At 37.8% G+C, this 23,911-nt stretch overlaps 1 protein-coding gene across 10 annotated transcripts in view; it reads left to right on the top strand.

Moving 5' to 3' along the window:
* Positions 1 to 23,911, top strand: part of IGSF11 (immunoglobulin superfamily member 11) — a 263,579-nt gene that overhangs the window by 126,576 nt on the left and 113,092 nt on the right. Inside the window, exon 1 of one of the 10 annotated variants that reach the window (XM_047874145.1) lies at positions 7,347 to 7,646. The exons of 7 other annotated variants lie outside the window; for them this stretch is intronic. In XM_047874145.1, the coding sequence (XP_047730101.1) occupies positions 7,595 to 7,646 (52 nt within the window). In that variant the 5' untranslated portion in view covers positions 7,347 to 7,594. Of the gene's footprint in view, positions 1 to 7,346; positions 7,647 to 23,911 lie in introns of those variants that run through there. 2 more of the 10 variants (XM_047874144.1, XM_047874139.1) reach the window with 2 other exon arrangements.

Consider the following 23,911-nt stretch of genomic DNA (forward strand, 5'->3'; position numbering starts at 1 on the left):
GTCCAGAATTTGGAGATTTAAGTATGTTATTTTCTTTATTTAAGCAATGTGGTAACATTACAAGTATTCAGCTATCCCACAGTTCATCACGCTGCTTTCACTGTTCTCTGAGAGTGGCACCCAGGTTTCTCAAAGCTTTGCCTCCAGTGTGTACTTAATGAAATGATCGTATGATTTTTTTCTTAATCTTTTAACATAGCAAATAACATTAATTTTCACATGTTAAACCAATCTTACATTCCCAAAATAAATTCAATTGGTGTGATGAATTACTCTTTTTATATATCACTGAACTTGATTTGCTAATATTCATTTGCATGATATAAATCTCTACATAATGAAAATTAACCTATCTTCCTTTCTTGCATTATCTTTGTCCATATTTGGTAATCAATATAATGCTAGCACCACAAAATGAGTTAAAGAGGATTTCCTTTTCTTTCTGTATTGTTGAATAGTTTGTAAAAGATTGGAGTTTTTTGTTCCCTGAAGATTTGGTGAAACTTGCTGATAAAATTGTCTGGATCTATAGTTTTATTTATAGGAAGATTTTACACTATTGCTTTAATTACCTTAATTATATGGGATTACTCATATTTTCTGTTTATTTTTGAGCAAGTATTGGTAAGTCATATTTCTCTAGGAATTTGTCCCTTTCTTGTAAGTTTTCAAATTTATTAGCATAAAATTGTTCATTATTCTCCCAATCTTTTTAATCTCCATAGCATCTTTGGTGATGTCTCCTTCTTAAATTACGCTATTATTTGATAATTAAAATATGATATTATTTCTCTCTCATTTTAAATTTTGTTTAGCCTCACCAGTTTTGTTAATTTATTAAACTTTTCAAGGTACCAACTCTTGGCTGTGTTGATCTCCATATTATATGTTTTGTTTAATATTTGATTAATTTTGCCTCTTTATTAGCTTCTTCCTTCTACTCTCCTTGGACCTATTTTATTTTCTTTGTCAGACTTCATAAACTTTGTCATAATTCATTTGTGTTTAAGCTTTCATCTTTTCTAACATACACATTTGAAGCCTTAAAGTTTTCCTCCAAGTATGCTAGTTGCTTTGCACAGGTTGTAACAGAAAATATTTTCATTACTGTTTTCTTCTAAATACTTTTTTAGTTTTTTTATGGTATCCTCTTTGATTTTGAATTATTTAAAAGTGACTTTCTTAATATTTAAGTGTATGAGTATATATGTATTCATACTGTTATTGATATTTAGCTTAGTAACATTATGGTCAGAGAATGTGTTCTGATTGATTCCAGTCCTGTGAAGTTTCTTGAGACTTGTTTCATTCACTGATTCATTTTTTTTAAATGTTTATTCAGTGTCTACTATGTGCCAAGCAATGTTGAAGACACTGAGAATTCAACAATGAATAAAACAGATCAAAATCCCTATTCTTCTTGGTCTTATTGGGTGTGTCTGAAAATAAATGATTATTATATAAAATATAGAGTATGTTAGTGATGTAATGCTAAGAAAAAAATACAATAGGGAGAGGGATTTTAAAATATCTTTTCAAGTTTTATATTTTAGATAAGATGGTCAGCAAAGGCCTCACTTCAGGTGACAGAAAGACCCACAGGAAGTGAAAGGATAACTATGCAAGATCTAGGGAAAGAACAATTTTGTAGGTCCCGAGGCAAATGAGGCAAATGTGTTTCTATTTGTTCAAGGAAAATTGAGGAGGTCATTGTAGTGAGAGCTGAGTGAATGAGAAGAAACTAGAAGAAGCAATTTGAGAGATAAGGAGGGACTAGATTAAGTTGGGACTTCTTAAGCAGAATAGTGCCCTCTCCACTCCCCATCTCAAGATACCCACTTAATCCCTGGAACCTAAGAATATGTTCCCTCACTTGGAAAAAGGGAATTAAGATTGTAAATGGAATTAAGGCTGCCCTTCAACTGATTTGGAGATTAGGAGGTTATTTTGGATTAACAAGCGGGCCCACTGTTATCCCAAGGATCCTTAAATGTGGAAGCAGGAGACAGAGTCAGAGAGACAGCAATGTGGAAAGGACTTGGCCTGATGTTGCTGGCTTTGAAAATGGAGGAAGGGGGCCATAAGCCAGGAAAGTAGGTGAACTCTAGAAGCTGTAGAAGGAAAGGAAAAGAATTCTTCAGAAAGGAGCACAGCCCTGCAGCCATCTTGATTTTAGCCCAATGAGACCCATTTTGGACTTCTGACCTCAGAACTATAATAAATTTGTGTTGTTTTATACTACTAAGTTTGCAGTAATCTGTTACAGCAGCAATAGAAATCTGATACAAACCTTATAATTTATAATAAAGACTTCTACTTTCACTGTGAGTCAGAAAGTCACTGGGCAGAACAGTAATCTGATCTGATTTAATAGGAACACTCTGGATGCTGTGTTGAGAATAGACTGTTGAGGAATTCCTTCCTTCATCTAGCTTTCAGCCTGACTTCCATATTTTACTGAGATCTCATCAATTCATTTAAGATTAAAAAAATAATTTCTCATTTCTTTTCTAAGTCAAGGTCTCTAGTCTGTTTTGTTGCCAGAAATAGAAGTCTGAACTGCACTTTACATTAAACTTCTATGGAAAACTCAGAATTTGAACCAACTGAAATAAGTGATTGTCAATACTACAATATATAAATCAAGTGAGAGGTTGAAGGAGATTAGTTTATTTATTTATTTATTTATTTATTTATTTATTTATTTTAAGGAGATTAGTTTAGATTACTGAATAGTGGTAAAGAGACTTTGAAGAATATTTGAAAATTATTTTCCTTACATTATAAGAAAGAATACAAAAAAATGTGAGGTGACATAAAATGTTTCTTACGCTATTGCCCTTTTCAAATCCTAAAAAATGTATTGGCGCCATTTTCAATTTGCTGTTAGAATGAATTCAGTAGCATTTTGTCACAATGGGCCCTGCTTCAGAGAGTAACTTTGCTTGAAAATAAATGTGATCATGGGGCGCCTGGGTGGTGCAGTCGGTTAAGCGTCCGACTTCGGCCAGGTCACGATCTCACGGTCCGGGAGTTCGAGCCCCGCTCTGGGCTGATGCCTCGGAGCCTGGAGCCTGTTTCCGATTCTGTGTCTCCCTCTCTCTCTGCCCCTCCCCCGTTCATGCTCTGTCTCTCTCTGTCCCAAAAATAAATAAACGTTGAAAAAAAAATTAAAAAAAAAAAAGAAAAGAAATGTGTTCATAACAGAAGGATTTCAAGGAAAAGAGCCAACTTTTCCCCAAATGGATGAAGATGTGAAACTTTGCTTCAGCAATATTCACAATGGTGATAGGGATTAGGCTACGGTGAGGGGGATGGAAATGCTGTTTACCTTTGTGTGACTCCTATCTAGCACAGCTATCCTAGAGAAGTGGGCAGAAACTAATATAAGAAACGTATCAGAAAGACTAAGCTGTCAATATATCTAGGTTGTAAATTGATCCAAAATCTGTGATGGAGATTTTGAAATAATAAATCTTTCAAATATTAAATGGTTTATTTGTATTTAACATAGAATAAACACTTATTGGCTTGTTAATTATTCTAACAATTCCATTATTATCTTTTCCACTCTTTGTTATTATCCCAGAGCCTTAATTGTCGTTTCACAAAAGGGGAAGGGGGAAGAATTCCTTTCAAATTTTACTTCTAAAAGGACCAAGCTCTACTCTAGATTATACATGGTCTTAGGCAACCTCGTTTAAATAGTTACAGGATGAATTACTGGCTCAAACAAGGATCAAAAGGTATTTTCGAGATTTAAGAATGATATTCTTGGGATGCCCAAGTGGCTCAGTCAGTTAAGCATCAACTCTTGATTTCAGCTCAGGTCATGATCTCCTGGTTCATGGGATTGAGCCCTAAGTCGGGGTCCAGGCTGACAGCACGGGAGCCTGTTTGGGATTGTCTCTCCCCCTATCTCTCTGCCCACCTCCCCCAATAGAGAAATAAACTTTACTTAAAAAAATGAATGATATTCTTATAAAACATTCCATAGACATTCTCAAAAACTTAAATGCAATTAATCTTTAATTATATACATAAATGGAGAGGGATAGGTGCTATTAATAATTTAAAAGTAGCTAATTAAAAATAGTTTATTCTTGGCTTTGGAAAGCCTTAAAATTCCCTCCATCGTTTTTCTTTCTTAATTGTTTTTCTCTTAAGCTAATATTAAAACTAATTTTCCATTCTTGAATGCAGAGTAACATTGTAGAAAGATCATCCAGCATTTTCATGGGTGGAGGATAGAAGCTGGTCTAGGATTACAATTTGAATTGGGATAATTCATATTTAGATATTTAGACGTTGACTATATTCTCATGTCATCAATGTTTTGAGCCCAAGATTATTATTACGTTATGTAGCGGAAATTTTATGGGCTATTCCTATGGGAGTGGGTGGAAGTGGTGGGGGTGGGGTCTGATGTATGTTGGGGCAGCAACTGCAGTGTTCCCACAGACAGCTTTAAGACACTAACCTATGGTTTATATGAAATTCTTCCGATGTTGGTCTATAAAGAGCTAAAAGAAAAACACTGGTGTGGTAGGAAACAACCATAGGATGAATGTCAGAAGACCTTGGTTGCAGTTCTGCCTTGGTATTTGCAATCCCCAAAGCGTCCCTTGATCTTTTTGAGACTCAGTGTCTTACGATGTGGAGAGGGGGGAATAATAACTGCCTTACATACCCCTGGGGTTGCTGTGAAGATCCAAGCAGATAACATATGTGAAAGCATTTTGAAGTTTATAAAGTATTATAGAGATGTAAGATGTCTGTTGCTTTAGCACTCAGAATACTTAAGAGATTTAAAGAAATCCTACTGTGGTCATAAAGCAGATTAGGATGAAAGTGTTGGTGAAACTCATCACTACTAGTAACAAACTTACTCAAAATACATGCCAGTGGTATTAACTCTGTGAATTGAAAAGCACTTTTTTTCCCCCGTTTCCTGTGAGAGTGTCCTTTTTGAAGCCTCTGTGAACAGCCCTTAGAGTTTCTAGTGCTGCCGATTTGCTTCCTTTGAGTCCACCATCTACCATCTGCACCCGAGCTTCTGGGCAGACAGATTGCTGTCTGAAATCGGATCATTCCCACTCCCCCCTCAGAAGCCACACTTCTTTTTCTATTAAAAGGGCTTCTCCACCTAACTGTAAGCACTCTGTTCTCTTTAATAACTCACCAGCTCCTGTTGGGTGAGGTAGAAGTACACTATGGTGACATAGAGGCAGGAGAGCGAGCTCTCTTTCTCTGATTCATAACCTTGTGGATATATCCCATGTATAATTGTTAAGTTTTTTAAAGGGTGGGGGTCATATCTTGTACTTTGTATTTGACCTTTAACCCAGTGTCTTACACAAGGTAGGTATTTTGTAAATGCTTGCTGAATTGATGTGCTAAGAAATGTATCAGGTAACTTGCTTTATCAGGGCTTTTCATCTAGATTATTAGGTTATTTATTTAATTAAAAAACAAATATTCTATCTCTATGTTTAAATCTGGGATTATAGTAAAGTGAAGACCTGTTCTGAGTAGCACCTGCCATTTGACAGCTTCCTTGTTTTTCTCTTTATATTAATTACTCTTATACCCTGTTTGGCATGGGGTTTGAATGTGGAAATGTGTGCAGGACAAGATAAGGAATTGGATTGAATGTAGAAAAAAAAAAAATCTAGCTCTTGCTGTGGAGTTTAAAAGAATGAGAATGATCCCAGTGATGAAATCATAGTTGAAATCTAAAATTTCTGTTGTTAGTATCAAATAATCTGTACTGTCATATTATCATTTTCTTGCCATTAGAGATCTGGTAAGGGATTCTAACAAATTGGAGGTAGTGAGCAAAGTTTAAGCATCTTCAATTCATAATCAGACTATATCTTTTCAGGGTATTGGTATTAAAGGTGATTGGCATTTCTTACTTTCCTACTTAAAAACTATAGCATCAAAATTTTCAAAAAAGAAAAAAGTGCATCCATAATTCCATCATCTTGATACTGTTATTTTTACATGTATCTTCCAATCTTTGTCCAAATGTATAGATGTTTTACATATTTGCCTTTCTCCTGTGCATACTATTTTCATTCTGAGTTGCCATGTGAGGATTATATCTGCCAAATGGGGGCTCAAAATTTCCTAATGGCCCCAAGAATCCTAATCTATGTTGCTGTAGAAATTAACGGAATAGTCTGACATTCCCCAGGCAGGTATGTCCAAAGAATTTAGAAGTTTCCCATTAAGAGGCTGAAGCAGAAAGTGACTATGGAGCTGTTAAGACACCAGTGATACAATGGATAAGAAATGAAGATTAGTTTTTATAAGGAGAGAGGTAGGTAGATATTTAAGTAAAATAATTTCAGATGCTAAGAATGTCTCTCTTCCCACCCAACCAAAACAAACAGGAAACAAAAAATAACCCAAAGTAACAACCACCATAATACAATCACCCTCTCACTAGTGAACAAATAGTTAAAGAAAACATTTAAAACTATAACTTAAAATTTATTTATTTATTTGTTTATTTGAGAGAGCGCGTGCGCAAGTTGGGGAGGGGCAGAGAGAGATTGGGAGACACAGAATCCCAAACAGGCTCCAGGCTCTGAAATGTCAGCACAGAGCCCTGTTCCGGCCTCCAAATCACAAACCGCTAGACGGTGACCTGAGCCAAAGTCAGACACTTAACCGACTCAGCCAGCCAGGGGCCCCTAAAACGGCAATTTTTTTTTTTTAAAACGGCAAATTTTAAATATTAGAAGTTGAGATAAGTTTTGCTGAAAGGGCAAGAGAAGATAGAATCGGGGAGCGAGGAGCATGAAGCCCTTATGCTCTTTTAAGGAAAAAAGGGTAGTCAGGAAAAAGGGAAAAAAAGCTATGGAATAGAATTAACCTCATCAATTCTTAATTTTGCTGGAATTAGGTAGGTTCTTTCAGATTATGTAGGCTACAGAAGAGAGGAATGGACAGAAATCATCTGAAAAGTACAACAGAAAAGAATCTAGCTGGATGAAGGTTGTGGAAAGTCCTTCCTAGAGGACTCTGGGGATCAAGACTGACACCCACTGTTTGGAGAGCGATTCAGGGCCGGGGTGGGCCTTGACAGAAGGCCAGGAGGGCGTTCTCCGGTGGGTCCCCAGCGGCGCTCGCCCCGGCGTGCGGGGGAGGGGGTGGCACCGCGCACAGGTGGCCCAGGCAGCGCCAGCTGCGCGCCGCGCTCGCTCCGCGGGTGGGCCGCCAGGCGTCGCGCTGGAGCCGCGGTTGCCTGGGAGACCGAGCGGGGCGAGTGGGCGGCGCGGAGCGGAGCCGGAGCCGGGCTGCTGCCCTACTAGCCCGGCGAGAGTTGGGGGGGAGTGGCTCCCCCGGCGGCGCGGCAGTGCCGGCGGGTCCTGGGGCAGCGCGAGATATCCGCGGCGCTGCGGGGCTAGGCCGGCGAGCCCGAGACGCGCCTGGTCGCAGCTCAGCGTCCGCGGAGCGGAAGGGCAGAGCTGCACTTGCCTGGTCTGAGCGTCTCACGGTCCCGGCCCCGCCGGGCGGACCCGGCTGCCCCAAGAGCGCGACGAGGAATCGGGCGGGCGGCGGGAGCGCTCCCCGCGGCCCCGGGATGACTTCTCCGGGCTCCCCTCTGGCGCCTCTCCTGCTTCTTTCTCTGCACGGTGAGTAGCCCGAGCCCTCCGCTCCCGGCGGGGCCAGCCTGGGCCGGCGGGCCCGGGGGGACCTTTGCCAGGTCCTGGGAGCCCAACTTTCCCAGGGGCCGTATTCGTTGCTATCGGCCGGGGCTCACGCGCCCACTCTCACGGCTGCTATCCCGCGGGTGCCCCCAGTCCTCACCGCGCGCGCGGCTCAGGTGTCCCAGATCCAAGAGGTGACTGCACCCGCTGCTCGTTTCCCTCTGATCGCGGACTTGCCTCTGACCCCGCCGTGCTCTTTTTAGGTAATCACTCCCTCACTTACTGGGTCCAGTGAGAAACAGTATTTCCGTTACCCGGCGGCTCCAGGAAAAATAGAGATACCTTTAAAGTAATTGAGAAAACTTTAAATTGCAGCTTTACCATAACCTTTAACAAGCATACGCAGGTTTGACTGAAAATGTGATCTTTGCTTTAAAAATAACTACAGCGTGCTACACTGTGTTCGAAAACAATAATTTTTTTGTACTCCAGCTTCTCCCCCAAAGCATTTAAATTGGCTTACTGAAATACATAAAAGGTAACAATATTAGAACAGAAAGACTAAACGTGTATTTAATTTTCTTAATGTTTTTTTAAAGCTATTTACATTTAAATTTTCTACTCTAATCTTAACATTTTATTTTCGATGAATAGCCATCATATTTAAACTCTGATTTTCATCTTTGCCCTTTTCTTTTGTGAGTGCACTGCCTTGGAAACGTTTTCTGTCCCATTTAATTGAAGAGATGTATTGAGATTTATTCTGAAGGGTTTCATTTAAAGAGCAGGTTCAGTGATTTATGGAATATTGTGGTTAACCTTGTTTGTTTCTGGAGATATCAGTATGTTTCCCATAGTTTTGTGGCCTTATTTGAACTGATAATGTATGCATGGATCTTGAAGGGATTTCGTTTTAGTCGACTTAAATTGTTCAAATTTATTTAGTTGGGGAGAAAGGAATACAAAATTTTGAATACTTTTTTCATAGATGCCAGTGAAGGAAATCGTCAAAATTACAGATAACTTTCCTGGAGTTCAGTATATACATTTTTGGTGATGATGTGTAGACAATAATTAAGTGATGTGAGTATGTGCTTCCAAATTAATTTTGTCTGGTTACCAGTTTGAAGGGGCCAACGTTTTTCTGTCCTGCTTTTCAAGTGTGTAATAATTAGCGTAAATGAGCTTTTTATATAGTGTCTTGGACGTAACTGAAAATATTATAAATATTACTATAAGAGCAGATGAAATTTTGGTAAAAATAATCTCTTCTTAACCTTCATCTACTACAATAAATTATGCTCCCTTTTTGTAAATCGCATTTGTGTGTAGTTTGTTTTTGAGTTATTAGGCAGTACTTTTAAAGAGTTGATGTAATTTGCAGAAGTAGCCTTACAAGGTCATCTGATTGGTTTCCTTTCCTTCAGAACTATTCCCAAGCTATCCTAGAATGTTTAAAGACTTCCAAGGACAGTTCAGCCTTCGTGACAATCTATTATGTACAGACACTTTTCACCCTCAGAAATGAACAGTTGTGTTCATTTGTTCAACAAATATTTGCGGAGCTACAACTCTGAATTTGGGTGTCTGATGGGGAGAGATGGTGAAGACAGAGTACAAGAGTTTGTCTGCAGCCCTTAAGGAGTTTGCAGTTTTGCAACAGGCTGTAAGCATGCACAAATGGTTAATGATACAAGGAAAATATGAGTGCCATTTATCAGTGGCGCTATCAAGGAAGACTTCATAGAAAAGTTTACTTTTGATCTGGACTTTGAGTAGGATTTGAATTGGCTGAGATGAGAGCAGTCGGGTCTCCTTTCCTAGGGCAAAGGAACAGCCTGGATCAAAGGATATGAAGTGGAAAGTTCAGGAGCATATTCTTGAAAGGCCAAGTGTCTAGCTGCTAGAGCAAGAGATGTGTGTAAAAGGAGAAAGGGCTACAAAGATAGTAAAAGGATAGTAGAGAGCCTTGAATGCTGAATTTGGTTTTATTCCGTAGGCCATGGAAAGGCCACTGTCATTCAGTTTCTTGAAGATGGGGAGGGGAAGAGGGTGAACAGCTATTGTGTGCTTGCGCCTAGCATAACAGTCTCCAGGAGAATACCATATCCTGACCTGACTGCCATTAAGTTCTTGAAGTCAAAGGCAGAGTTGTTTTGAATGAATTAGGGCCCATCCTTGGGACTTAGAATGAACAAAGTTGCTTCTGGATGCTAAATAGATAACCATTCGAGCATTGGCTACTACAAAGACATGATGCACTAAAGGTAGAAATACAGAGTCTCTTAAACTTTTGAAAGAAATGTCAAGAAATTTCTGTTTTTATTTCTGTTTGAATTTCTAAGCATGTGTGCACACACATGTGTGTGCACACACACACACAGACACACACACACACACACACACACACACACACACACACACACATATCCTTCTCTTTAGGGCTGAGAACTGAATCACCTGGCTGTCTTTTCCCAGCAGTGTTATGATCTGGGCTCAGTCCCCACTTGTGTTTTTTTCCCTTTTGTAAATTGTGGTAAAATATATATAACAAAAAAATGTATTATTTCAACCAGTTTTAAGTGTACAGTCCTGTGACATTAAATACATTCACAGTGTTAAAAAAAAAAAAAGAATTTCTGTGGAGTATTCAGAGGGAATCTGAATAGAAAAGTTGACTTCTGTATAGTTCTACCAATAGGTTAGATTTATCTGAAGGTTTTTTTTTTTTAATATTTGGGATTACTTGCAATAGCAGATAACTTTCCAGAATCTGAGAAAATCTATAAAAAGAAAGGATCATGTAAAATGAAATGAAAATGAAAAGAATTATTATGCTAAATATTAGCATTCTGAAAATTGTGAACTTCGATTTGTTAGCTGTAACTTTAACTGGGTAGCTGCTTTGGAAGGATTCACTTAAAATTTTTTTTTAATGTTTATTTTTGAGAGAGAGACTGAGTGCAAGCGGAGGAGGGACAGAGAGAAAGGGAGACAAAGAATCCAAAGCAGGCTCCAGGCTCTGAGCTGTCAGCACAGAGCCCGATGTGGGGCTGGAGCTCATGAACCACAAGATCATGACCTGAGGTGAAGTTGGACGCTTAACTGACTGAGCCATCCAGGCACACCAGAAGGATTCACTTTTTTGTAAAAAATCTGTAGTTTGGCCTACATGAAAGGTGACAGCCACTGGATGAAAATTTTAGAGAAATTAAGCTTAATACACTGTATATTCCATATGGACTACTCAGGAAGCAATTTAAACATAGAATCACGAAGTGCTTCTAAAATGTTCTGCTTAGAACTGTTGTCAGACTCAAGGTAATGATGCAGCGGGGGGAAAGACTTTTCCCCCCAGTAACAGTATGTGACACATTTTCAAATGTGTTTTCACACTTTGATGGTGGAAGCATTTATAATGAAAAGTCTCGTTTGGATCTTCATAGTTAACCCATGTGATTTAGTGCCAAACAAGGTGATGTGCCGGCACACAAGATTCTTCATTTGCAGTGGGTTATACAGAACAAGGGACTGGAAATGCTAGCTGAGGTGGGGAAATTGTGGCACTCCCCCTGAAATTCTCATCTGTGTTAGTTTGTTTAGAATAGGGATCCTAAATTTATAGTTATCCACACTAAAGATGTTTTAGGCAATTGGAGGTAGGATTGCTGGGTTTCTGGAGTCGAGTCACTGCAAGTCCCCCCTCCTTTGTTTGATAAGGGCTGTCTGGCACTCATATATCTCACCCTTGGATTTTGAGGGCAGCTCTCATACCATCTGGAGGCTCTGAAATCCCCCTTTGATCATAATTGAGAATAACTGGTTTCAGAGGGGGTGTCAGTTCTTGGGTGGTATTCAAAACGCCATATGATTTGAGCTGAATTTGGTCTTAAAAGTGGAAAGTTAATTAGTTACTCATTAGTTAAGCTGATCTTACTAAAGTGTGAAAGGATTTTTTTCCTTTCTATTAAAGTTTGAGTAGTTGATTTCCTCTGTACCTGGTTTCCTACCACATAAGAAAGAATAGTTTACATTTGTGATGATTAAAAAAAACATGAAGTCATGGGGCGCCTGGCTGGCTCAGTCAGTTCAGTGCCTGACTCTTGATATCAGCTCAGGTCATGATCTCATGGTTTGTGAGTTTAAGCCCATGTCGGGCTCTGTGCTGAGAGTGTGGAGCCAGCTTGGGATTCTCTCTTTCTGGCTCTTTCTGCCCCTCCCCTACTTGTGTACATTCATGCGCGCTCTCTCAAAATAAATAAACGTAAAAAAACCCCATGAAATCAGTCAAAGAAATAAAATCTGTTTACTAATTTCACAAGTGATAGACTCAGCCATTGATCTGCTACCATTATTGGATACTCCGTAGTTCCTGTTATTGTGTGCCTCTGCCTCACTTATGTGTATGCTTGGAAGATCATCTTTTAATATGTCACTAAAATTATTATGTTTGTAGAATAGGATTAAATAAATACAGTTTCCAATGTGAAAAAAAGTGTTCAATAAAAAATATTCATAGAAGTCTATTTACTGGTTTTTCTTCATTTAGCATTTTGATCTTGAGAGAGGTAACAAACTGGCAGTATTAGCCGTACAATTTATTTTAGAAAAGCCTTTCCAGTAAAGAAGTTGAGATGCTAGAAGCACAGAGTTCAGGAAATCCTTGTACCACGTAGAGTTCTTTGGAGAAATCTTCAGAGAATTAGGTTAATATCAGCGGTATGAATGATGGTGGATTGGAATTTAAGGTTGGAATAGATGGTTAAAGTAGAATAGGTTTGGAAATTCAGTGCTGGTTTTTTTTACCAAGAGTCATAACTATGTAATAACACAATGTGACATTGTGAATGTAACTCTAGTGTCATGGGGCCACTTGTAGGCCAGTCTTAAAAGACTAATCCAGTAGTTTTAAAAATTGGAAAGAGGTTTAAATTTTTTCTGAAGTCTGTTGAAGATCATGTCCTAATTTAGAGAGCCCCTTTACCCTCCTTTGTCCAGAGTCTCTCCCTGTTGACACAAGTTGCTCATGTAAAAATATGTTTTCTCTCACTCCCACATTCTCATTAATGTTGGTTCTTTTCTGTCCTCTTTCCTCCTCATGGTCTCCTAACATTTTGGAGGATGTTGTATTGTTCTGTTACCATCAGGTTCTTTTATTGTTCTTTTAGCATCTAGCCATTTATGGTTCCTTCCAATGATTTAGCTCTACCTATTTTGAGGATATATCAACCCTGGAGCCAAGCAGCCCGACCCAGTAATCACTTTAGAAGTTGGGCAGTGGTGAGTGAGAAGGTGGACATTATTCCATGCTAGTATTTTCCCCTTGTTCATGAAGTTAATTTCATGATATAATTCAGTGTGTATTTATATTTATATTTATATTTATATTTTCCCTAAAAGATAGTACCATACCTGGCATATAGTAAGTGCTCAGTAGATACTTGAGAATGACTGAGTGGTTGTTCATATAATTGGTAATTCTGTGTGCTTGGAGTACCTGAAAAGAATGTTCTCGCTCTCTCTTTTAATGAAAAATAATTTTTGTTAAACATTTTTTAGGGATTTGGTGTGACTGTGTCAGCTTTAGTTCATCTTTAAACCTTAGTATGTATTTTGTGGAACAGAGGTGATACAGATCTATTTTCATAGACTTTCCAGATTTTATGAGTTGGAAGTTAATTTAAAAAGGTAATGCACCCCATAAGAGACCCTTAAAAACTGAGAATAAATTGAGGGTTGATGGGGGGTGGGAGGGAGGGGAAAGTGGGTGATGGGCATAGAGGAGGGCACCTGTTGGGATGAGCACTGGGTGTTGTATGGAAAACAATTTGACAATTAATTTCATATTAAAAAAATAAAAAGGTAATACAGATCTTTCAAAATTTATTTTTAGCTTATTTTTAATCACAAAGCTTTGAAGTTGTTGATATTTGAAATATATTCCCCTAAGGAGTTTCTGAAGATCTTGCTCCATGTAAGAAAGAATGACCTTGGACTTTTGGGCATTTGTTTAGAACTGTCAAGTTTCCCATTGCCATGCCTGGTATTCTTTGTCCTTAGGGCCTGTATGTTAAAACTAGTCTCCCAAGAACAGAGATAATTAAAAACAATAACACCTGTGTAGTCTAAGCTCAATCTCCCCCTCCCCACGTCATGTGTACAAAGTACTGGAGAAGTTCTTTTAGAAATAAGAGCATTAACTAGATGAACCCCATGTGGAGGCATCATAACCTGCGCCCAAGGGAGACTGCCCAGTGTCCTCCCTTCCATTCCTTTCCCTTTTTCTTTTCCACACATAGTTTCTCCCAGCTGGGGCTCATTCTGTGTGGACTATCCAATCAGTCTGCTGATGTTTATCTCGTAAGTCTTCTACTCATAGGGACATCCTTGATCATGTACTCAAAGATGCCTTAAGTAACATCCATATCTGTTATAACACTTCATCTTTGTTTCCTTGGACCAGGTCTATCATTACGTGTTATGCAACTTCTGTCAGCCCCATCTGTCAGGATTGTTTGCCAGAACACAAAATACATGGCAAAAAGAGAGGCCCAAGTGTCGGAAACGTCGCTTGTTGAAGAACACATTCCAATCAGGCTAGCATCTTAGGCTTTCATTGGTTAAGAAAGCTTGTAGTACATTTCACTTATGCATATTACTCATGTGTAAATACAGACTGCCATGCTAGCATTTGTTAGCCAGGACTTAAAACAATATGCAGGACATGTGAAAAATATGTTAATGCTGTACTACAAAGACTTTCAGCCTTTTGGCCTTGAAGATTATTGGGGCCTTAAAGATTATTGAGGACCACAAAGAGCTTTTGTTTATGTGGATTATATCTGTTGATATTTACCATATTAGAAATTAAAAGTAAGGACATTTAAGAATATTTATTAATCAATTTAAAAACAATAATAAATCCATTGTATATTGACATAAAATATTTTTGTGACAAGTAAGAATTTTTGCCCAAACCAAAAAATATTAGCAAGAAGAGTGGTATTGTTCCACATTTTTGGAAATATCTTCAATATCTGACTCATTAGAAGACAGCTGGATTCCCCAATCTCCTTCTGCATTCAATTATTATGATATGTTGGTTTGGTTAAAATATATAAAGAATATCTGCCTTACACAGATATGTAGTTGGAAAAAGAAGGGATATTTTGACAGCATTTTCAAATAATTTTGGATATTCTTTGGTATTTACCAGAATTCAATAAGAACTAGTTTTTTAAAAGTTGGTTACTATGCAGAATTGAAACCATATCAATAAACATTTCTTTCTCTGTTTTCTGAAATCCATTGGTTTATCTTGCACTTTGAATGGGTCTTTTATTCTTGCATGACTTTTTGGTACATTATACATTGATAATTTGGGAAATATTGCTGCTTTGATAAAGATTTTACAAATATTGACAGACATTAAATTACCTAACAGATCACATTTGTTAATATCACCACTGATCTCATCAAAACAGTTTCTAAGTATTGGGAAGCTGTTAAGCTACAATGGCAGATACAAGTTTTCAAAATTGTAATATTTCCCCAAATTTTATTATTGGAAAAGAACACCTGCCAGTTATTTCCCTTGAAGTGAGAGTCCTATTTTCTTCAGTTTTGCAAAAATGTGTGCCTCATACCTAAGTCTGAATAATTGCATTCTGTGAATTGTTCTTTTGAATAAAAATGCTGATCCATGAAAACAGCGACTAGCTCATTCAGCTTTGCTCTCAAGGAGTTGCACCAGTGTTTTTCCTTGGGACAGCCATTTTGCTTTGGTCTGCTGCAAAAATGATGTATGTTTTGTACTGCCCATTTTGTCATACAGGAAATTATAAACAGGTCAAGATTTAATAAAATTACTGTTATTGTTTCTCCGAAGACATTCTTCAGTGAAACTGGATTTTCTTTGTTCACTGTGAGCACATGATGGTGAAGACCCACTACAATGACTGAGTATGGTTTAGTGTCAGTACCTTGAGTGTGGTAAGGCACCAGTGTTTCACCCACTACTTTGTCTGCGCTGTCAGTGCAAATGTCAACACAGGCAAAAGGCAAATAGCAGTTTACCATTATTAAGAAAATAAGTTTTACCTCACAGATTTTCTGGAAGGATCTTGGAGAACCCATTGAGTCCATACTGACTGTACTTGAAACTCTGGTGTACTGTAATGGAATGTTAGGTTATTTTTATTTTTATTTTTTGAACATTGTTTTTGAGACAAAGAGCCAACAATTATTGCATATTCTGTAGGATGGCATTAAATAGAGTATGCGTATATTATTTAAAAATAATAAACTTATTTAAAATTCTTTATTTTTGTATTTTACATACGTTTTTAATCACAGAAGTAACATATCCTAGGCATAAAAATTCAAACAATGCAGAAGTGTTTAAGAATTGACTCATACCCTACCTCCACCCACCGAATTCTCTGGTTTTCTTGTGCATTGTTCCAGACATTTTTCTAATGACAAACGAAATCTGCATGTCCATGTACTTTTTTTTTTTTGTCTTTTTTGAGGATCTTTGTAGATTGTATAGAGGACCAGTCATTTACATTTTTTGGAGATCTTGTTTACCCTCTACCTAAAATCTAGGTTCAAAGTTAATTGTTCAAAAATCACTGTTTGATTGCATTTGGTAGGAAAGTAATCATAGCCCCTAGGTAGGGGTGTGTGTGTGTGTGTGTGTGTGTGTGTGTGTTTTGTATGTGACTGACAACCACTTTGCCACCAGATAATTTTTCGTGAGTTACTCATATTGCCTTTTAAGTCAGTGTTATTGAAGTATAATTTAATTACAGTAACATGCTCCTGTTTTCAGTATAATATTATGTAGTTTTGATAAATTTATGCACCTGTGTAAGAGTCAAATGTAGAACTTACCATCACTGAAAAGTTCCCCCATGGGCCTTTGCAGTTAACTCTCCCACTCTCAGATCCAGTCAAATGTCGATTTGTTTCTGTAAGTATATATCAATTCTGACTGTTTTAATTTACTTAAATGGAATACTATTTGTGCTTGAAAAGTACAGACCTCAGGTTTTGTATTAAAAGGATCCATGTTCATTTTAAGTTAGTTTAAACAGTATAAAGCAAGAGAAAACAATATTTCAACATACCATTCTAAACCAGACCACCCAGATATGTCCATTTTAACATTGATAATTATGATTTATTTCTTGATAAACCTAGATAGATTTCTATCATTTAGAATTGTTTCAGTGCTTACTTTGTTCTCTGAGTTAGTTCATGTTTTCAATGTTTGCCTGTTTCTGTCCAAATTGAAAGAGAATTTGTATACATATGTTATTGAGTCAAAACGTCTTTCCTACAATTTGTTAGAAATTATTCCATATCTTCTGGCATTGACTGTTGCTGTGAAGTCTGAGATCAGTCTAGATTTAATTTTTCTCTCTTGAGAGTGATTTACTTTTTGTACCTGGGTGTCAAAAAGCTTTTCTATATTTTTATAGTTCAATAGGTTAACCATAATTTATCTTGATGTGCTTGTTTTTATCAGTTTTTTCTGACATATTATATCTATCTATATATAAAGATATATATTATATCTTTTCAGTCTGCCTACTCACATCTTCCTGCATTTCAGATCTGTTTTCCTATATTGTATTTCTGGATATTTCTTTTTTTAAAATTATTTGTTTTAATGTTTATTTATTTTTGAAAGACAGAAAGAGAGCACAAGCAGGGCCAGTAGAGGGGCAGAGAGAGGGGGAGACCCAGAATCCGAAGCAGCCTCCAGGCTTTGAGCTGTCAGCATAGAGCCCGACACGGGGCTTGAACTCACAAACCGTGAGATCATGACCTGAGCCGAAGTCAGTGCTTAACCAACGGAGCCACCCAGGCGCCCCTATTTCTGGATATTTCTACGTTTCATATCTTCTATATAGTATCTCAGATACTATCTGTATATTAAATTATTTTTTTCTACATAATTTTTAAAATTTGAAATTCAACTTATTTAAACTAAACCCAATTTACTAATTTCTCATATTTTTAAAAAAACAAATAATGTCATAAATATTGTTTTACAACTTACTTATAAAATATAACAATTTAATATGGGTCTTCTTCCACATCTGTTACATGGATCTACCTCATTCTTTTTAGTGACTGTTTAGTATATCATAGCATATATATGCCATAGTTTATTTAACTATTTCCCCATTGTTGGACATTTATGTTTTTCTGATTTTTTGATATTAATGATGTTGTAGTGAACATCTTTGTATGTATAACCTGTAAGTTTGTGTAGGTATTTCTTCAGTCTGTCTTGCCCAAAGTAGAATTGTTTGGATATAATTATTTAGCATTTGGGGGGAGATAATAGTATTGTGTGGGCTTTAGTTTAGTCAGACATATTGGGTTTAAATTCCTGAGTTATCATTTATTTGTGCTATGACTTTGGGAATGTTTTAATGTTTTGAGCTTGAGTTTGATTACCTTGTACAGTGGAGATGGCCTTCATTAAGTACTAAGTTAAATAAAATGACACATCTCTAAAGGGTCTAGCATAGAGCTTGGCATTAAGAAATGCTTGGGGGTGCCTGGGTGGCTCAGTTGGTTAACTGTACAACTCTAGATTTCAGCTCAGGTCATGGGATTCTCTCTTCTCCCTGTCTCTCTGCCCCTCACTCACTTGTGTACTCTCTCTCCCTCAAGATAAATAAATAAACTTTTTTTTTTTTAAAGAAAACTGCTTGGTTAGTGACAATTATTGTTGTAAGGATTGTGGATTCATGAGCTCTAACTTGAGTCAGAGATGAGTCTATCCAGGGAGTACCAGTGGGAGGTGTGACTTGGGAGCATCCTACAATTCAATTCCCCGAGGCTTGCTTTCATTTACAAAATAAAGGAGTTGGGTGAGGTAATATCTTGTTCTTTTCTGGCTCTGTAATCTCACAACTATTAAGAATATTGGCAATAAAATAAATTGGAGAGAATATATGGCTAGTTTTAACATATTTACAAGCCTTGCCCTAAAATAGCTAATTGACTTTCTATTCCTTCTCCCCCATAAATGTAACGAGACTTTAATTAAAACCATTCTCATCTGGGGGCACCTGGGTGGCTCAGTTGGTTAGGTGTCTGACTTCGACTCTCAGGTCATGATCTCGTGGCTCGTGAGTTCGAGCCCCACGTCGGGCTCTGTGCTGACAGCTCAGAGCCTGGAGTCGGCTTCAGATTCTGTGTCTGTCTCACCTTCTCTCTCTCTGCCCCTCCCCTCCTAGCGCTCTGTCTCTCAAAAATAAATAAACTTTAAAAAAAAATCTTAAAAAAAACCCATCCTCATCTGTTGTGGAAAGATTATGAAAAGTGGTTTCAAATATAAAGAATCTTATTTTTAAATTTTATTTTAAAATTGATTTTTTTTTCACTTTGGTTCAAACTCTGTACATAACTATTCTCCTAAATCCTTTCTATCATAGGCAGATCTTGTGTGTGTCAAGAGACGGTCAGTGGTAAGCAGACTATATATAAGACAGAAATCTTTTTACCACAGTCATTGTATTCTGACCCTTTGGCTTGATTTCTGTGACTTTTCTCTGCTTTTCTCTTTTCTTTGTGTAAGCCAGGCATAGGTGTCTAAATTTTATCTGTGTGGGGTTATATGACAAATACAGATGTTTTCTAATGCTGTTGTTGATGAAAAGTGAAAAGCCTGTGAGCTTTTAAAAAATAACAACCAGGGAGTTTTAGTCAGGGAGGGTAGTGATACTTAAATGGAAAGCTTCGGAGGGGTGTGGTTAACCAGGGCACCTCTGGATTCTGACTCTAGGTTATATGTGATTGATGGTGTTTCCCACCTGTTCTCTTTGCATTTTATGAAAGGACATTTTTATACAAAGCCAGGTGGTCTCCAAAGTGGATGATAGAGTTAGTCACTTTGGCAGAAATTTCAAAATGATCCTGAGATTCATAAACTCACTGCCTACTAAGTTATCTTAAAAAAATTTTTTTTTAACATTTATTTATTTTTGAGAGAGGGAGAGTGAACACGAGCAGGGGAGGAACAGAGAGAGGGAGACTGAGGACCCAAAACCCAATGCGGGTCTCAAACTCATGAACTGTGAGATTATGACCTGAGGCAGAATCAAGAGTTGGTCACTTAACTGACTAAGCCATCCAGGCAACCTGCTGCCTACTAAGTTATCTTGGTAAGTATAGTTTGTTTACAGGTCATTAAATTTTTCCTGAAACCAAAGTATGTGAGTAGAGAAGGTTCTTGAGTTTTGCATACCAGCCACTTCAGTGTTAGAAACTTAAACGTGGCTCATTTTCATGAATATATTTTCTGAAATTGTAACTTTTAATTCTAACTAGTTTGTGATTTCAGTGTCCTCAGAGCATGACATGTTTTAGTTGCCCTTTGATCAATCTATATTCCTGGTTTCTGTCTTAAGATCTGTACTTCTTTGGACAAATTAATTGTTGCCTGCACACCCCCCCCCCCCCCCCCGGCTGTTATTTGGAGTTCAAGGGGTTGAGTTGTCTTTCTCATTAATAAGAACATGTAAGGTTGTGAGTCACGTGGACCTGGCCCAGCAAGGTCTCTTAGGGCCTTTAATTCCATAATGTCCTTGATCTGAGGAAGCCGCTCAGTAATCTCTTCACAATTTCCACAACCAAGCCATCTGCCTGCATTAAAATAAATCAAATCTGCTTACTCCTTCAGTGTCTAACAAATATTCTATAAACTGATGATGATGAAGACCACAAACACAAAAATAATTTGCAGTCTCGAGCACTTCCTCTGAATTCGCAACTTGGATTGTCTTGACATAGGGGAAGTTGGCATGCCAGCTTTCTCTTTGACTGGAGTAGAGGATAGAGGAACCCTTTCCCCCTACTCCTTTGCAGTAATCCCAAGAGTGACAGGGGAACGGATTCAGCTTTTCCACATCTAGATTAGTCTTCACAAAACCTTTCCTTGCCCTTCTGCTTCGTATATACTAGCTAATTAGGTAAATGCACATATGTGTTTATAAATAGAATCATCCATATTCATTCTGCACTCTTTTGTTTCTGGCTCTTAAAATTCAACATTATTTATGCACTTTATCCACATTAGGTATAGCTGTAGTTTCTTCACCTTCATTACAGTAGAGCACTTCATTGTATGAATATACCATGATACTGACATCCGTCCTACTGCTGATAGACATTGGGTTCTTTCCATTTTGGGTCTACAATGAATAATGCTGCTGTGAACATTCTTATACATGTGTTTTGATGCGAACCAGAGTGCATTTCTGTTAAGTATACACCTAAGAAACAAATTGAGTATGTTCAGTGTTAGTAGGTACTGCCATTTTCGCGAAGTGGTTGTGTTGATGTTTACACCTGCTAGCAGTGTTTGGAAGTTTTGTTTCCTCTACATGCTTATGAACACTATTATCTATTTAACTTTAACCATTATGATGGAGGAATAATGGTATCGCATTGTGTGTGTGTGTTTGTAAGGTTCTGCACTTCCCTGATTACTAATGAGGTTGCTCACCATTTCCCCTTTTACTGACCATTTAAGTATCTTCCTATGTAAATTGTCTGCTCAGGTCTTCCCAGTTTTTTGTTTTTTTTTTTTTAATTTTTTTTTAACGTTTATTTATTTTGGGGGCAGAGAGAGACAGAGCATGAACGGGGGAGGGGCAGAGAGAGAGGGAGACACAGAATTGGAAGCAGGCTCCAGGCTCTGAGCCATCAGCCCAGAGCCCGACGCGGGGCTCGAACCTACGGACCACGAGATCGTGACCTGAGCTGAAGTCAGACGCTCAACCGACTGGGCCACCCAGGCGCCCCAGGTCTTCCCAGTTTTTAAAAATGTTTATTTATTTATTTTGAGAAAGAGTGTGTGTGAGTACAAGTAGGAGAGAGAGAGGGAGAGAGAAAGTTCCAAGGAGGCTCCATGCTCAGCACAGAGCCCAGTGTGGGGCTTGATCCCATGAACCATGAACCAAAATCAAGAGGTGGCTGCTTGACTGACTGAGCCACCTGGGTGCCCCTTGCTAGTTTTCTTTTTTTTTTTTTTTTTTAATAACAGCTTTATTCAGATGTAAGTCACCTACTGTATAATTTAACCCATTTAAAGTGTACAATCCAGTGGTTTTTGGTATATTACATTATTAATTTTACAACTCAGTGGTTTTGGTATAATGTATCATTAATTTTTAAGAATTGTGGTAAAACACAACATGAAAGTTGTTATTTTAACTGTTTTTTTTTTTAAATTTTTTTTTCAACGTTTTTATTTATTTCTGGGACAGAGAGAGACAGAGCATGAACGGGGGAGGGGCAGAGAGAGAGGGAGACACAGAATCGGAAACAGGCTCCAGGCTCCGAGCCGTCAGCCCAGAGCCCGACGTGGGGCTCGAACTCACGGACCGCGAGATCGTGACCTGGCTGAAGTCGGACGCTTAACCGACTGCGCCACCCAGGCGCCCCTATTTTAACTGTTTTTAAGTGTACAACTCAGTGGCATTAAGCACATTCACAATTTTGTGCAACTATTACCACTATTTCCAAAACTTTTTCATCATTTCAAACAGAAACTTTATAAATAGTGAATAACAGTTACTCCCTGTTTTCCAGTTCCTCCAGCCACTGGAAATATCAAATCTATTTATATTTCTGTGAATTTGCCTATTCTATCTACTTCATGTAGGTGGAATCATACAGTATTTGTCTTTTTGTGACGAGCTTATTTCATTTAGCATAACATTTTCAAGGTTCATCTATGTGATAGCATGTATGATAACACTTCATTCCTTTTCATGGCTGAATAATATTTCAGTGTTTATATATGCTACATTTTGTTTATCCATTTATCTGTTGATGAACCCTTGGGTTTTTGTGAGTTTTTAAAATTAGAGTCCATGTGTCTTTTTTCTCCCTGATTTGTATGGGTTTTAAAATGTTTCTTGGAATTTTATTGGTTACATGTGTTGCAAAATCTTCTTTTACTCTGTGACTTGCCTTTTCACTTATTTTGATATCTTTTAAAGAACAGTTCCTAATTTTAATTAGTAGTGTTAACAGTTTTTCCTTTTTGACTACTACTTTCTGGGTCTTGGCTGAGAATTTGTTACCTATCCCAGTGTCATAAAGATATTCTCTGTTTTCTTCTATAAGCCATACTGTTTACCTTTTATATTTTGACTGATAGCCCTCCTGGAATTGATGTTTTGGGTGTGTGATGAGAGTTGGGAGTTAGGGACTGAAACTTAATTTTTGGTGGTGATTTACCCAGACTGATTTAGTCAGATTGATTGATCCAGTCTTTTCGGTTAGGTAAGTTCTTTGATACGGTCTTATGTTTCATCTTACCTTCAGGGTCTAGTACAATGCCTTGTACATAGTAAGTGATCAGTAAATTCTTGCTAACAGTGGTTGAGCCATAAACACTCATTTCCCAAAAGGCACAAGGGACCCAAACAGAATACTGTGAAATTTGTTTTTATTTGTAAATGGTATCTGTAAATAATGCTCATTTTTTTGTAAATAGGATTCATTTCCTCTTTACAGAATCAATTTCTTCTCTCCTTTTGTTTTGGTTTTGGTCTGCTATCTCTCTCTTCTTCTGTTTTCTCTGCCATCTTTATCATCATCATCTCCTGCTTCATTAATGTCATCTTCATCATCCAGAGCTGAGGTTATGTTCTAAATCTCATGATCTTCATTTTACCACTGTATCATAATTTCCTTTAAAAATAATAATTTTAGGGGCGCCTGGGTGGTGCAGTCGGTTAAGTGTCCGACTTCAGCCAGGTCACGATCTTGCGGTCCGTGAGTTCGAGCCCCGCGTCAGGCTCTGGGCTGATGGCTCAGAGCCTGGAGCCTGTTTCCGATTCTGTGTCTCCCTCTCTCTCTGCCCCTCCCCCGTTCATGCTCTGTCTCTCTCTGTCCCAAAAATAAATAAAAACGTTGAAAAAAAAAATAAAAAAAAAATAATAATTTTAATTGTATAATAGTCTTTCCTATTATTGAGTATCTTACATCATAATAGCATCACCTTACATTTGGTTTGTACAAGGAATTTGAACTTATGGTCCAAAAATGGTTTCCAGAGAAGGCATAGAAATTTTATGCAAAATTTAGTGTTGTATGCATTTGGTCTTTTTTTTTTTTCTGGGGGGAGAATATCTCAACTTATTTACTTTCTATTTGTTTTTGAGAGAAAGAGATTGAGAGAAAGATTGTGAGCGGCGGGAGGGGCAGAGAGA

The sequence above is a fragment of the Prionailurus viverrinus genome, chromosome C2, assembly GCF_022837055.1.
Source record: "Prionailurus viverrinus isolate Anna chromosome C2, UM_Priviv_1.0, whole genome shotgun sequence".
In the NCBI taxonomy this organism is placed as follows: Eukaryota; Metazoa; Chordata; class Mammalia; order Carnivora; family Felidae; genus Prionailurus; species Prionailurus viverrinus.